The 15,350-nt window shown below is 40.1% G+C and overlaps 2 protein-coding genes across 2 annotated transcripts in view; one reads left to right on the forward strand and one right to left on the reverse strand.

Moving 5' to 3' along the window:
- The window catches only part of PCM1 (pericentriolar material 1), a 145,480-nt gene that overhangs the window by 57,867 nt on the left and 72,263 nt on the right, over window positions 1-15,350 (reverse strand). The gene's annotated exons all lie outside the window — the stretch shown is intronic.
- Window positions 1,082-9,925, forward strand: FRG1 (FSHD region gene 1). The gene is made up of 9 exons (XM_069855947.1): window positions 1,082-1,194; window positions 2,991-3,058; window positions 4,444-4,566; window positions 5,525-5,582; window positions 5,761-5,875; window positions 6,263-6,367; window positions 7,084-7,175; window positions 8,206-8,316; window positions 9,178-9,925. Exons 1-9 carry the CDS (start codon window positions 1,133-1,135, stop codon window positions 9,212-9,214), a joined length of 771 nt encoding a protein of 256 aa, XP_069712048.1. The 5' UTR covers window positions 1,082-1,132; the 3' UTR covers window positions 9,215-9,925.

The raw sequence follows: 15,350 nt of genomic DNA on the forward strand, positions 1-15,350 counted from the left end.
CAGTTCAATAACCCTGCTGGTTGAAAGAAGAAATTATTTGTTACAAGTTGTTAACCTATTATATATTTGATTATCATGTATAGATTTGGGGATTTTAGTGCTAAAATGCAGGATTAGCTTGAGTAATAAATTTTAGCTAGCCTGGGCCTGGATATTTATGCCTAACTAAGTACTTTCAACAAGGCTGCAGTTAGAAGGATGGGAAAGAATGTGACTGTATCTAATTAAGCCAGATAACAGGGTCTAGTGCAATGATAAGAGGAAGAAGAACCAGCTAGGACCACATGCAACCTTGAAGAGGTGCCCGAGGACTCTAAGAGCACGTGGAAGAAGGAGAGTTGAAAAGTTCAGCTGTGAGGAAGACCTTCATCCCGAAGGAGACCCCCAGAGGGCAGAGCGCGTGCACTAAGGGGAGGAAGCTTATGTAAATAAATTCTGGGAACTGATTATAATAGACACACCTGTTTCAGAAAAAGTGATGAATAGATATGCTTTGACTGTATACAGCCTCTGTGAATGGTGCTGGATGTGGTACACGCACTGGGTGGAGCAATCCCTTGCGTGCCACACGTCACTTTGAATGCCTTATTTAATAATCATATTGCCATTGATTATTGAGTCTGGCTTTCCACATCACAGGGATGACATTTTTCCTAATATTGAATCTAAACGTCCTCTGACGCAACCTGAGGCCATTCCCTCTTGTCCTATCACCTGTGACTTGGGAAAGGGACCAACCCCCACCTCTCTGCAACCTCCTTTCAGGTTGTCCGTTAGGTACGCTTTGGAAAACATCCACGATGAGGATGCTCCCACACGCTGGAGATGCAGCCTGAGACTCCTTACAGCGAGGGGGCTGGGGAGGCTTAGAAAGGGAAGAGGGCCACACCCTTAAGCGTAATTTTAAACTTTTAGTGCTTTATTTCCCCCGGCCCCCCCCCCCCCCCCAGGTTCTGTGCGCACTGCGCCTGCACCCCGAGCAGACGGTGCTGCAGGCGGCGCTCCTGCTGCTGCTGCTCCGCCTCCCGCCAACGCGGACGGGCGAAGGTTGGCGCTGCGGGGCTTCCGTCCGTCCGAGCGGCGGGCGGCGCGCGCGGCGGGGCGTGTCCCCCCGCGGCCGCCGTAGCCCGACATGGCGGAGTACTCCTGCGTCAAGTCCACCAAGCTCGTTCTCAAAGGGGCGAAAGAGAAAAGGTAAGGCTGCCGTCCGACCTCCTGAGCACGCACAGTGCATCGTTTTCAGTAATACAGGAGCTCTGTGGAAAAGGCAGCAGAGCCTCTTCCCAAAATCCGAGTCGCGGAGTATACGGACACACGCTAGGATTCAAAAGCCTCTAAGATACACACAGAGTCAGTTTCATCTGCTTGTCCGTTTCTGCTCCTGGTAACGAAGTCAGCCACACACTGTGCCTCCATGGCTTTCTGGCTTTCTGATTGACAGGGTTGTCAGTTCTGAGAGCTATCGAGTTATGCACCGAGTTCCCTGGGAAAGCCAACTCTTCTTCTCAATACCACTGAAAGCCAGGGAGCTTTCTCTCTGGACGGTGTCACTGTATAGTCTGTCTCCTGGGGCTTAAGCTATGTGGCAAATATTTGAGCACCTCCCATACAAGGACAGGCTGGGAGAGTTGGGCTTGTTCAGCCTGGAGAAGAGAAGGCTCCAAGGAGATCTTATAGCGACCTTACAGTACCTGAAAGAGGCCTGCAAGAAAGCTGGGGAGGGACTGTTTACAAAGGCTTGTAGTGATAGGACGAAGGGGAATGGCTATAAACTGGAGAGGGGCAGATTTAGGCTAGACATAAGGAGGAATTTCTTCACCATGAGAGTGGTGAGGCACTGGCACAGGTTGCCCAGGGAAGCTGTGGCTGCCCCATCCTTGGAGGTGTTCAAGGCCAGGTTGGATGGGGCCTTGGGCAGCCTGGTCTAGTGGGACTTCCCTGACCGTGGCAGGGGGGGTTGGGACTAGATGATGTTTAAGGTCCCTTCCACACCAAACTATTCTATGATTCTAATTTATACACCTTTCATTTTTCTTGGAGCTGGTACCTAAAATGTCAGCAAGTAGAAGTCTCTTAAGTCTCATTTTGGAGTTTTAGAAAGTGAGCATCCTTTATCAGGCCTCAGCAACAGGCGGGAATTATCTCCATTAATCTCATGCAGTGAGACAAGAGCTAGTTATAGAGTATATTTCCCACTTAGATGACATATGTATAAATTTTCCCAGAAGTCTTATGCATATTCTGTTATTTACCGAGGTCTAATTTTAATGGTGTGAAACTTTGCAGCAGTCAAAACTCTCGCTAATTTGGGGTTGGCTCCAGCTTTCTACTTGACCTTGGCTTTTAAGATATGTAGGAACTCCAGACAGAGGTGATTACAGAAGAAGAGACATCTGTTTAGAACAAATAGTTCCTCATACAATACGTTATCATTTTCAAAGAAAGGACGGTGTCTGAAAAACATAATTCTGAGGAAAACATGCTATCACAGGGACATTCTGCCTAACTTTCAAACCACAACTGCTTAGACAAAACTTAAGTGTATTTAGGCTTAAATCAAAATATTCCACTTTGAAGTACTCCACATATTGTATCAGAGCAGTTCCCGTAACTTGAGATAAATATTTGTAAGTGGTGCAGCTAATAAGCTGTTACAGCTGGGTCATTAATATGTGATGGAATCAATATAATTCTGGAGATACTTAAAAAATTAGAATCAAAGATCAATTCTGCCTGCCTGCCACCATCACTCCTGTCTCCGTCCTGGCTGCTGCGGCAGCCACTGTGCCACTGATGCCTCAGCCAGGCCCCCAGCAGTGCTGCCCCATCCCCTTGGGGGCATGTGAGAGGCTGAGCTGTGCCTGGGGCAGGGGTTTTTGGGTTTCAGTGACCCCCTCCTGTGGGGCTTGGGAGTGAGGGCATGTGAGAGAGCTCACTGGGGAGGGGCTGAGTCGGCGGTGCTTTCTTCTTTCTTTGCATTTCTTTTGCAGCAAGAAAAAGCACAAGGAAAAGAAAAGGAAAAGGGAAGAAGATGCAGCAGAAGAACTTGATATTGTTGGTGAGCTACTTTCCAGAAATTACATGAGAGTGTGGAAACTGTAGGTGACAGCAGAAACTGAAGAGATTGTTATAGGACTTTGTGAACTAAATGTAGTTTCTGTGGATATTTATAGCCATTTCTCACAACTTGTTATTTGCATGTTTGGATATTTCTACACTCCGAACTTCTGACACCACTGGGATGAATTTTCCATGTATCTTTCTAGCTGAAGTGTGTTCTTATATAAATCTCAAGTTACTTATCAGCTTATGTCTTCCCTCCCCTGCCCCCAGCAGTATTTGCTTCAGGAGGAGAGACTTTTTAGCACAGCAGTGCTGTTATTAGTGCCTTTCTGTGTAAATAACTTACATATTTTGTTACTATTACTTTGAAAATTAGTGGTTGGTCATCTGTGCTTTTCTGTTCTTACACTACTACTGTTTACTTTCTAACTTCATTCTTTAGTTCACCCACCTTCAATCCTTTCAAAAGGAAAAGTCTTGGCATCTTTGTTTATTTGTTTTTAATTTTACATACTTCCTTAGCTGCTGTGATGTGTTCACGTTATAAGTTTGCTATTGTTAATTGAAACTGAAAACACAAACATTAACCATTAACAAAATATAACTTTACTTTTTCCTTTCTCAAACTAGAAGGATCAAAGCATGTATGGTCATGAACAGTAACTTGACAGTCTATTGCTCTCATGCCCTTCATTCATCACAGTTCACTTCACAAACAAAAACAGCTAAAAAAGAACCACAAAGTCATGAGAGACACAGATGTATAGTGCACAGATGTACAGCGCACATTACAGGATAAATGATATTTTTTATTACAGGATAATTGTTGGAGTTTATTGTGTATATGTAGGCACAAGCTAAAGCAGTGAAAGTGGAAGTCATTCTTGTTCCTGTGTTAAGACAAATTATGATATGTGAGAAATGGGCTATCATGTCTGACATTAGAAGACTGTTACAGATCAGCTTTACATTTTAGGATTGCGGCTTACATGGAGTAATTTAACAGCAAGATGAGATAGATCATGTCTTTCTGTTGTGTTGGAGAGTTTATTATAATAATTGTGTATGACCCTATAACTGCAGGAGGCTTATTCAGAGGGGAAAAGAAGTACCTTCCTTGCAAGGTATTTCTGTGCTGCACAAAGAAGTGTTGAAGCACAGGAGCCTGTAACTATGGATGGCAGGGTGGCAGAACAGCAGGTCTGCCTGATTCTGCAACAACACCCTCAAAATGGCTTCATACTATAAAGTAATGTACAAAGATCTTGAGATAGCAATAGCAATTTCAAATCTCAGAGAAGACACAGAAATATAATCTCTTGAACTACTGTAATCAAAAGTTGTAATTACTCTATTAACTGTCATGTTTTTTTACTTTAGGAAACTGGTGGGCTGTCAGCAATTTTGGTGAAATTACAGGAACTATAGCTATAGAAATGGGTAAAGGAGCTTATATCCATGCCCTCGACAATGGCTTGTTTACGCTTGGAGCGCCCCATAAAGGTTTGTTTCAGGAGATTTAGAAACAAGCAGTTTCAGTAATGAAAGGCATAAAAGTAGCATCGCTTAAAGGCAAGCAGTTTTACAGCTAAAAGCAGTTTATTACAAATAATGCAGTAGTCTTAGCCATAGCATACAGATAACTTAAATCTAATGACTACTAATCAGTTTTCACTTATCTAATTTCTTGCTGGTTTATGTGTGCAATAAAATGAGCTGCATTGGAGATGATCACCTGTTAAAAGTCATACCACTTACTGGATAAAAAGCAGTATAACTTTTATTAAGTCCTATAAAATCTTTATGGTGTCAGTTGAAGAATGAAACTCAAGGCAGATGAGTTTCAAGGCTTGTTGCTGCATCCTTATCTTAACATACTTGTTTTGTTGCTGCACAGAAGGGCTGCTAACATGGTGGGATAATTAGCCTGTTCTTACCTTGAATTGAGAGCCATCAGTCACCCAGGGACTGTTACATAACCCTGAGGTGTGTTTCACTGCCAGGGTGTGGTCAAAGCAACGATGGGAATATTCTCTCATTGTGGTTTTGAGGGATGAAGAGGCCTGAAGCTTTTAGGATACTGAGTTGTGTTACTGTAGCTGAAGTAATATGTTTGGTTATGTTAAAAAAAGCCTTACAAGATGTTAAAGTTTTCAGAGCCAGCTGGAGAATTACAAAACGTTCTCCACTATTAATTTCTTTACATAAGGGTTGTCTACATTTTGTGCCTTTTTTTTTTTAAGCACTTTTAAGTGTATGAACATAAATAAGCACCTGCATGCGTTGTTTTTTTAGAAGCGACTATTCAAAAAAGGAATTCTTAAAGACATGAAGTATTGCAGCTTTCAATAGTATTTAGCAATAGCTGGGGCTTAGTTCTTTTTGTAACTGCAATATTAACAGGCAAAAATATTTTATGTTTAATACTTCATACCTGACTAATGGACAATTCGTTCTTCAGATGATGAAGGCCCTAGTCCTCCTGAACAGTTTACAGCAGTAAAGTTGTCTGATACAAGGTAAGTCCTCTAACAACGTTACAGATTTTCATACTTGTTATCTTTGTTTCTGATGTCAATACAGATTTTAACATTCTGTTGAAATACATTGTCTACTAATAATGTGTGATGTGTTGAATATTGTTATTTGCTTGAATAAGAAACATTCTTTATTGTTTCCCTGCATTTTATCTTTGAGGATTGCTCTAAAGTCTGGTTATGGCAAATACCTTGGTATAAATTCAGATGGACTTGTTGTTGGACGTTCAGATGCAATAGGATCAAGAGAGCAATGGGAACCTGTCTTCCAAGATGTAAGCTGTTTGGAATACTTAATTTGGTATTCCTAGCATTTGTCTCTGTTTCAAGTTAATCTATATTGTTGTTCTTTGTCTGTGGAGTAAAAGCCTTTTGCAGTGTTCTCCATATTGTAATTTCTAATCTTCTATTTTCCCAACTGCAATGTATTTATTATAACTGGAAGTTCTTAGAATCATTCAGGTTACTTGTACCTGTCAAAATGCAGTATTGTAAGAATGAAGGAGTCAGCAAGTTTGCTGGCTAGCTATGGAAGTGTCCATAAATAAAAGAGTTAATCACATTTGCAGAGTTTGTTTGTTGTATTGTAGAGAATAAATATTATGAATCAAGGATTATATACAAACTCTTTATACTAACAATATGTGATATTATTTCTGCAGAAGAAAATGGCATTACTAGCAGCAAATAGCCGTTTTATTAGATGTAATGAAGAAGGAGACATAGAAGCCAAAAGCAAAACTGCAGGGGAAGAAGAAATGATAAAGGTAACCTATACTTCTGCAGTTAATAGAAGATTTGCATGCATATTCGAACAAACAGGCATCGATGCTACAATTTACTGCTCATACAGTTATAATCACTTTATAAGCTGTTAAGTGATTTGGCCACAAAAAAGTTAAATGAGCTTCAGAGCTGCATAAATTGAGATATTTGCAGCAGAGACAGGAAGATATTTTACCAGTACAGAAGGTCAAGATGTTGTGGGGCAAGACAATCTGTATGATATTCTAGACAGATATTACAGAAGAGATGGATTATGACTGAAGCAGGGACAGAGAAGGGTTTACCAGAATGATGCAGAAGGGAAGATCTTCTAAGTAAGGGAATGTAAAAAGATTATTTTGACTTTAGATGTGGAAAATATATGTGTGACTCCAAATAAAGATATACTAGTCAGAGCGATGATACTTTTAAGTCACTATCCAAAAAACGCATTTTACTCCAGCTAAAACTAAAAGTTTTAATATTGCTTCCTTGAGATGGAGGGGATTGTCTTACAGCAATATCAAGGAGTACACTTAATATTTCCCATACTTCAGGCAGCTCTTGCTTTTATTGCAGTTGTCTTCAATACGAATTAACCAATTTGAAAGCTGTTAACTTAAATCATTCTGTTATGAGGACATGTTGTCATCTTTAACCTGTAACTTCTAGTTTTAAAATATAGGCATTTTCTGGTTTTCTTTCTCTCAATGACTAGATTCGTACTTGTGCTGAGAGAGAAGCTAAGAAGAAAGATGATGTTCCACAAGAAGACAAAGGAAATGTTAAACAGTGTGAAATCAATTATGTGTACGTAGTTCAGAGCTGTTAACAGGCTCAAGTACCTTTTTTCACCTCTCTTCATGTCTGCCTTTGGTGGAAAAGCCAAACTTCCACCCAGTCTTTAACTCACTTTCCCTTCAGGAGCACAAGGGTAGAAATCATGGGCTGAGCAAAAGACAGGGAGGTTGCATACCAGTTACTGTCACAGGCAAAACAGACTCAACCTGTGGAAAATGAATTAAATTTATTACCCATTAAAGTAGATTTGGGGACTGAGAAAAAAGATGAAAATTAAAAACGCCACCTTTCCTTCCCCAGTCTCAAAAGTTCAGCTTCACTCCATATTCCTCTACTGGCTGCCCCAAGGACAATGGGGACGTGGGTCAGTACATACTGATTTCTCTCTGCCACTCTTTTCCTTTCCCACTTTTCCCCTGATCTGGCATGGTCCTCCCCACAAGCTGGAAGGTAATATCCACTCCAGCACCTGAAGTACCTTTTCCCTCTCCTCTATCCTTTTCCACATGCCATTTTGCACGAGTTTTTTTCCCTCCCCTCCCCATACGCCTTTTTTTTTTCTTCCTTTCTTAAATATGTTTTCACAGATTAATCACCAGCTTTCCTGATCAACCTAGCTGTGTCCTGTGGTTGGGCTGTTGTGAAGCCAGTTATGTCCAGCAGTGGGCAGCCCCTGGCCCTTTCTCACAGAGGCCACGCCTGCAGCTCCCCCATTATTAACAACTTGCCACCTACACCCAGTACAGTTTTGCTCCCTGACTTGTCGTGCTAGTAGTTAAAAAAGGCTCTCTTTAGAACTTGGAACCACATTATTCTAATCATGTAGGGGCTTATTCCACTTAGACTGCCAAAAAAACCTTGAAGAGTTTTCACCTACATAAGTCTTGGTGTACTATTTGATACTGTGATGGTTTGCTGGATTTTATTAGGGCCATTGTTTTCTGTGTAATCAGAGATTCTTATCACAGCTGTTGTTTTGTTGAAACACAAAGCTTTAAAGAAGTTCCATTTTTTCACATATTTTTTCCTTCTCTTACAGAAAGAAATTCCAAAGTTTTCAAGACAAAAAGCTTAAAATAAGCAAAGAAGATACAAAAGCCCTTAGAAAAGCCAGGAAAGAAGGCACTTTTCATGAAATGTTGCTTGACAGGTACTTCAAAGTACAAGAAATAACTTACTGATTTAAAAACTATTGGGAGATGGAATTACAATAAACCTGGGGTTCAAAGAGAGCTGCATTTCAAGGGGGTGGGGTGTTGAGCATTTCCTCTCTGGTGAGTGTTCTGCCTGCCTGAGTTCTGGAGTTGGCTTTTTTGTTGTTCTGAATTTTCACTTCTTTAGCTGAAGTTTGCAGTTTTGGATTTACCCAGAAATTAATTCTTTTGGAAATCTTTAACTAGGTTGTTCAGTTTGTTTAGTACAAAGGAGTTGAGAGATGAATCTTTAATCACAAAAATTAAGTGAATTTTTAACATTTTCAATACCTATGGGACCAGAATGTTTTGGAGAGGTGAAAGCTGCATTTTAAAAAGAAATAGCATTTATTAAGAACAGTCTTCATGTTATCTAGTGGGAATACATTTTTTTTTCTCCTCTGAGCTGTCTTGAATTTTTAAAACATTTTGTGTCAGTATACTGTATAAATATTTACATTAATTCAGTGGGTGGAATGGAGAAGTCTATTTCTGATAATTGCAAGTGATGCGGAACACTCCAGAACCATTCAGGTTGTCAGTTTCAAGTCACACTGAGTCTGAATTGCATTCCTTAGAGGAGACAAAATGCAATTTATAATGATTTGAAGGGAAAGACAAGGTTAACTTTAGACATTGGAGTTAAAAAGTTAAATTAACAAATCCAGTGTGTTGTTAGGCTTTTGTATGTGCTTTGAAGTAAAGTTTAAGAAAAATTACTTTCTATGCTTCCTTAATGCTTTGAGGCAGATAAGACACCCAGATGTAATTATATTTAGCCTTAATCTAAGGCTTGTTTCGTTATTCTTTCCATATAGGAGAGCAAAAGTGAAAGCGGATAGATACTGCAAGTGACAACCAGTTGGTCCATTTTCTTCTGCATCTTTGATGGAAGTGTCAGATTGAAATAAGAGTAAAATATTTTTTAATTATTTTTTATTGAAGGAGTTTTGCTGATGTCTTTCTTATATTATTTTTAAAAGATCATCTGAGAACTATTATTAAGCATCAAGCTAATGTCATCTTTCAGTAACATCTACTATTAAGTTTACGCTAAAACTACAGGCTGTAGAAATAGTGATGTATTTATTTAGTGGAAAAGAAATTGACGCACTGAATCTTCCAAGACTGATGAAAGGAACCTGAACTTAGAGACAGAGTGGAAAATAGTTGCAGCAGAAGAGAACAACAATGGAAGTTCGAAAGTAAAATATAGTTATGGTTCTTAATATACCATTAAGAAATGTGTAACTGTATTGAACAAGAAGAAATAATTGTAAGTACGTGTCTTGGAACAAATCCTACCAGATCCTGTGTAGGACATCTGTGGAGCCATTCTACACTGCATCAGGTGAGGACTGGGTAAAAATATTCAGACTTCATAAAACAATGTTCAAAACAGATCCACTGTTCAAGCTGGTAAGCGGCATAATCTGTATGTGGATTATTCTTTTGTGTTACTAGACTGTGTATTTCTCAAGAGGGAAAAACTGATTTTGCAAACGCTGTTTTCTCTGTGGCATGGACTTCAATTTGCTTAATAAAAAAGTGGGCAGTTTTTTTAAAGTCACAGTATAATATGCATTCCTAGTATCCCATATAAAGTACGTTTACACCTCTCTGCTCTGATTACCAAGAAGCTTTTCAGTAACATCTCCATAGGATCTACCTCATTCAGAACAATTGCTTACTCTCTCCATAGCCATTGTAACGCATGTCTTAAAGATTACTTAGTAAGCATGTTGAGGATTTTTGTGTTAATAATTTGAATCGTCTCTACAGAGCTTCTCCTGGTTTTTAGTTTGAACTGCACTTGTACAAATCTGTATCACAGAATCATAGAATCACCAGGTTGGAAAAGACCCACCGGATCATCGAGTCCAACCATTCCTATCAACCACTAAACCATGTCCCTCAGCACCTTGTCCACTCACGCCTTAAACACCTCCAGCCAGGGAAGGTGACCCAACCACCTCCCTGGGCAGCCTGTTCCAGTGCCCAGTGACCCTTTCCGTGAAAAATTTTTTCCTAATGTCCAGCCTGAACCTCCCCTGGCAGAGCTTGAGGCCATTCCCTCTTGTCCTGTCATTGTTTAGCTGTGCTGCCACATTAGGATTTCATCCACTGCTTTGTATTTCAAAAGCTTCATTAAAAAACCGAGCTTTTTTTCCCCCAGAAGTTATATTTGCTTCAAAATAGTATGTGTTTATGATAGAATATACCTTATATATCAGCAGTTTAAAAATAATATGAGACAGGTTTTCTTTTCTGAAAAGTAGTAACAAATTCAAGTCTTTTTCTCCTGTGTAGACCATTGCAGTTTTGTTATTTGCAGTTAAATTGTGCCCCCCTTTTCCTTCTGATTTGCAAGTAGGCTCATGCAAGACTATGATGTGCCTAAAAAGAACACGAGAACAGACCAATAAAGTCTAGCCAGTTATGGCAATTTATATTGGTCTGATTTCATAGGCAGTTTGTCTTGAGGAAGAAGCATGAAGAATTTAGGTGCATCATAATTGTTTAAATCCTTTATTGACTTTTCAGGTGGTTGGGGAAGGCTAGCCGAAGTTAGGAATAAAAGCAGGTTTTTTATCAAATTATTTATAAGATATGGATATAGCCCACAACAGATTTCATGGAAGCAAAAGAAGAAAATCTCCATGGGCTGGGCACATTCGGGATGTAACAAAGAGATTTTTAGAAAATCGTCTTTTTCTAGAAAAGCAAACAAAAATCCAGACCTCCCTCTGATGGCATTTTTAACCTTTCCATGCCTAGCTCTAGCCCACTGAGCACAGATTTTTGCCACGGGGCTTTTCCCTCAAAAACAGTAGAGGGAAATTTTAGTTTATACCTGTTAAACCTACTGTTCAGTTAATAACTGTTTTGCCAGAATAGGCACAACTCACTATTTCGTTGTATGAATATCTGTTTTGGGATGAATGCCTTTTTTTCTCATTTCAGCTTTTTCTGCTGAGATACTAAATGAGAAATCAAAATGCCTCTTCTGGGGAGCTGATTTGTGCAACTATATTGGAACAGTTGAACTTGTAACTTCCTTATATGGACAAATCCTTGGAGACCTTACTAACATTCCAGCTGCTCCATGAGATTTTGTATTTTAATGCCAGTGGAAGTTGTAACAGAATGCTGAGAAACTACATAAAAGCAAAATCTATGCTGAATGAGCAAAAATTAGTAAAAATTATCAAATGAGAATTTTCTCCTCAGTTTTTAGAGGTACAAAAGACCTGTCAGGGGTTGAGGGCTTTTTTAACTAAATTTGTCTTCTAGAGAATTGTCTTTTCCCCTATACCTATCATTTACCTAATTATTGTACTTTAGGAAATACTGTTAACAAAAATGTAATAATATCAGATGGTCAGGTAAACTCATCAGATGCTTGACCTTTTTACCAGTATTAAGTTCAATTGCTTCATTTTAAAATTTTCACAGATTTTATTTCTAGTTCTAGTACAAAACTTTGGGTTTACTCCTTAAACTTACCATATAACAGGAATGACAGAAAATTATCTTTTCTTTCCTACCCCTTTCTATTAACTATGCATTCTTTTGAAGCAAGCAACTGCTAGAAGCATCAATGTGTTTGTAGTGAGACTCTGCATTAAACCATTTGCAAAAAGAAATTTGTAGAATTGATCTTTGAGTCTAATTTTTAAGTATTACAGAATCCAGAATTACATTGATTCCCTCACGTATTAATGACCCAGTTGTAACAGCTTATTAACTGCATCACTTGTGAATATTTAGCTCCTGTTACAGGAACTGCTCCAAGAAAAATGAAAGGTGTATAAATTACCACTACTAAGCTATTTGCCACATGGCTTAAGCCCTAGAAGACAGACTACAGTGACACAGTCCAGAGAGAAAGCTCCCTGGCTTTCAGTGGTATTTAGAAGAGTTGGCTTTCCCAGAGAACTCAGTGTATAACCTGATAGCTCTCTGAACTAACACCCCAGTCAATCAGAGAGCCAGAGAGCCATAGAGGCACAGTGTGTGGCTAACCTTTTACCAGGCGCAGAAATGGTCAAGCAGATGAAACTGACTGTGTGTGTGCATCTTAGAGGCTTTTGAATCCCAGCATGTGTCCATATGCTCTGTGACTCGGATTTTGTGAAGAGGCTCTGCTGCCTTTTGCACAGTGAACAAAGCCATGTTTTGAGTTCCTTTATTATTGAAAAAGATGCATTGTGTGTGCACAGGAGGTGTGACAGAAGCATGGGCGCTGACTTTGTGGGGAGAAGGCCAGAAATAAAGCTAGAAATAAACAGATGATTGTTGGCATGTGCTTCTGGACTGTCTGGGAAATTCTTGGATGAAAATGTAGCATAACTGTGGATTGTGCCATCACAGAAAGAAAACATAATTCACTTTTCCATAGAGTTCCTCAGTTTGGTCTAGGACAGCGGATTAGGGTTCATTTTCTGGTTGTAGCTACCATTCTACATATCCCTCCTCAGAAATGTAAGTAACTTAACGTGCAACCAGTGCAACATCATGAACCTAGAAGTGGCCTGTTGCCAAATTGACTCCCAGAAACACTGGGAAAGAAGCAGCACCACAAGGAGCAGACTGCAGGCCAGAGTAATTATTTATTGGGCAATTCATTGCAGGTGTCATTGATCCACGATCACTGTGAATCTTAAACACATCTAAAGTGAATGCTGATGGCTGATGTAGACTGATGATACAGCATCTGTTTTTCCTTTCAAGAATATATTGTTTAAATAAAATCCTTTCTGGTAGAACTCATAAAAATGATTACTCAAACATAGATGCAGCTGGAGGAAAAACCTGCTATGCTGGTGGAAAATAATGTAAACAGAATGCAAGGTGTAGGTGCTGTAAGTAGCTGTAAGTGATAGTAAAGGAAAACTTGAAATGAGAGGCATGTTTGTTACCTAGTTAGAAATAAGCGAAGCAAAAAGAAATGTCAGAGCAAAGGAATGAGACCAAACTGTTGCTATATGGAGTTCTTTTAAGGTATTCATGGGGTCTTCCTGGTGATACTATGCCCTAGCAGTAGTATTAGCACAAAGAGCTTTAATTTAACTGAAAGAAAGAAGAGGGGAAGTAATTTGTGCAGCCTCTGCTTCTGGAGGAAGATATGCATCTAGGGAGTGGTAATATTGTACTGAATAGATGAGTGTGAGAAAGCATAAGGATGAACATGAAGTACTAGGTATCGGTGAAACCAGCTGTCAGGTAGTACAGTTAATAAGTAAACCTCACATCTTAAGAAGCTTTTTTCTTCTAATTTAACTGAGATTTTTGAAAACTGACAGAAGAAACCTAGATAACAAGAAGGAGGAGCTAAAGTACTGGTGTGGACTTTAGAGACTATATGTTCTGATAAGACACAGCAGAACAGCTATAGTCAGAAAACAATGGGTACTGTTCCTTAAACTGAGAATTTCTTTACTGATGAAAGAACAAAACTAGAAGTACAAAGAGGCTTCAAAAAAGTAAGTTGTGAATGTGTAATGTGATGATGGCATAATTTTGTCTTCAGAGCATTCAGAAAAGAGCTTTTTGGTTTCCAAAGTAATTTATTTTCTACTGTTAAAAATGTCCTAAAAATAGTAAAGCATCTAAAGATAGTAAGCACCTAAAAGGTGTCTGATCCAGAAATAAAAGCTGAGCAGAAGAAGCTGCAGATGTTTAGAAAATAACAGGACTAACTTAACCTATTTCTTAACATAGCCCATAATAGCATACCAGATACTTGGGAGTAAATACAGAATTACTGACTTACAGGTATTTGTGTTCAAAAAAAACTGCCTGATTTCCTGCTTGTGAAAGACACTGCCATGAAAATCTCGAGGTTTCTCTTGTTACACTGCAGTTTTCCTCATTTGCTAAATCCCCTGATTCATTCTGCATTTTCTTCCTCCAGTGCTCCACGCTTTTCTGCCTTGGTCCCTGAAGCTCTATAGAATTCCAAGTTTATGTTCTGAGCCATCCACGCTTCTGCACGCCCTCCCTTTGTCCAATGCTTTCACACTTTACCGTACATTTCTTTTACCCTTTCCTGTCTCTCAGTTTCTGCAATGCCATATAGCTTTCTAATGAAATGTCTGTGAAGCACTTTCCTTCTCTTTCTTGCCACACCTGGTTTGCTTTATGAGTTAATTGCACAGCTAAGTCACAATACTGAAGACTGTGTTGCTGCTTTTTTGTGTGCCTAAATATCTCTTGGGCACTTGCAAAAACACAGGCATCCCAGGTGGTTTTTAGTGTTAATTTGTGGTGCTTCCAACAACAGGTACTGACATCTACACTCGTTGGCTCACACTGAAGTTCATAGAATCATAGAACAGTTTGGGCTGGAAGGACCTTAAAGATCATCCAGTTCCAACCCCCCTGCGATGGGCAGGGACACCTCCCACTGGCTCAGGCTGCTCAAAGCTCCATGAACACAGCAGGGATGGGGCACCCACAACTTCCCAGTGCCTCACCGCCCTCACGGGGAAGAAATTGCTCCATATGTCTAGTCTAAATCTGCCCCTCTCCAGTTTATACCTACTCCCCTTCGTCCTATCACTGCAAGCCTCCGTAGTCCCTCCCCAGCTTTCCTGTAGCCCCTTCAGGTACTGCAAGGTCACCGTAAGGTCTCCTTGGACGCTTCTCCAGGCTGAACCACCCCAACTCTCTCAGCCTGTCCTCATACGGGAGGTGCTCCAGCCCTCTCATCATCCTTAGAGCCCTCCTCTGGACCTGTTCCAACAGCTCCATCTCCTTCTTATGTTGAGGATTCCAGAACTGGACACAACACTCCAGATGAGGTCTCACAAGAAAGGAACAGAGGGGCAGAATCCTCTCCCTTGGCCTCCTGGCCGCGCTTGTTTTGATGCAGCCGAGGACTGTGCTGCTGGCTTGTCCCCGATACAGCAACAAATAACGCGTATGGCGGGGCATAATTAACATGACGCGGCGCCTCGCACTTCCCCACGGGCCTCCCGCTCCGCTG

Source organism: Phaenicophaeus curvirostris, chromosome 4 (genome assembly GCF_032191515.1).
Source record: "Phaenicophaeus curvirostris isolate KB17595 chromosome 4, BPBGC_Pcur_1.0, whole genome shotgun sequence".
Lineage (NCBI taxonomy): Eukaryota > Metazoa > Chordata > Aves > Cuculiformes > Cuculidae > Phaenicophaeus > Phaenicophaeus curvirostris.

Bases quoted from the DNA above. Each gene is read 5' to 3' on its own strand.
- FRG1 (XM_069855947.1), top strand. From the start codon at position 1,133: ATGGCGGAGTACTCCTGCGTCAAGTCCACCAAGCTCGTTCTCAAAGGG. The intron at 5,876-6,262 runs GTAAGCTGTTTG...TTATTTCTGCAG, and splicing joins GGGAACCTGTCTTCCAAGAT to AAGAAAATGGCATTACTAGC. The intron at 8,317-9,177 runs GTACTTCAAAGT...CTTTCCATATAG, and splicing joins CATGAAATGTTGCTTGACAG to GAGAGCAAAAGTGAAAGCGG.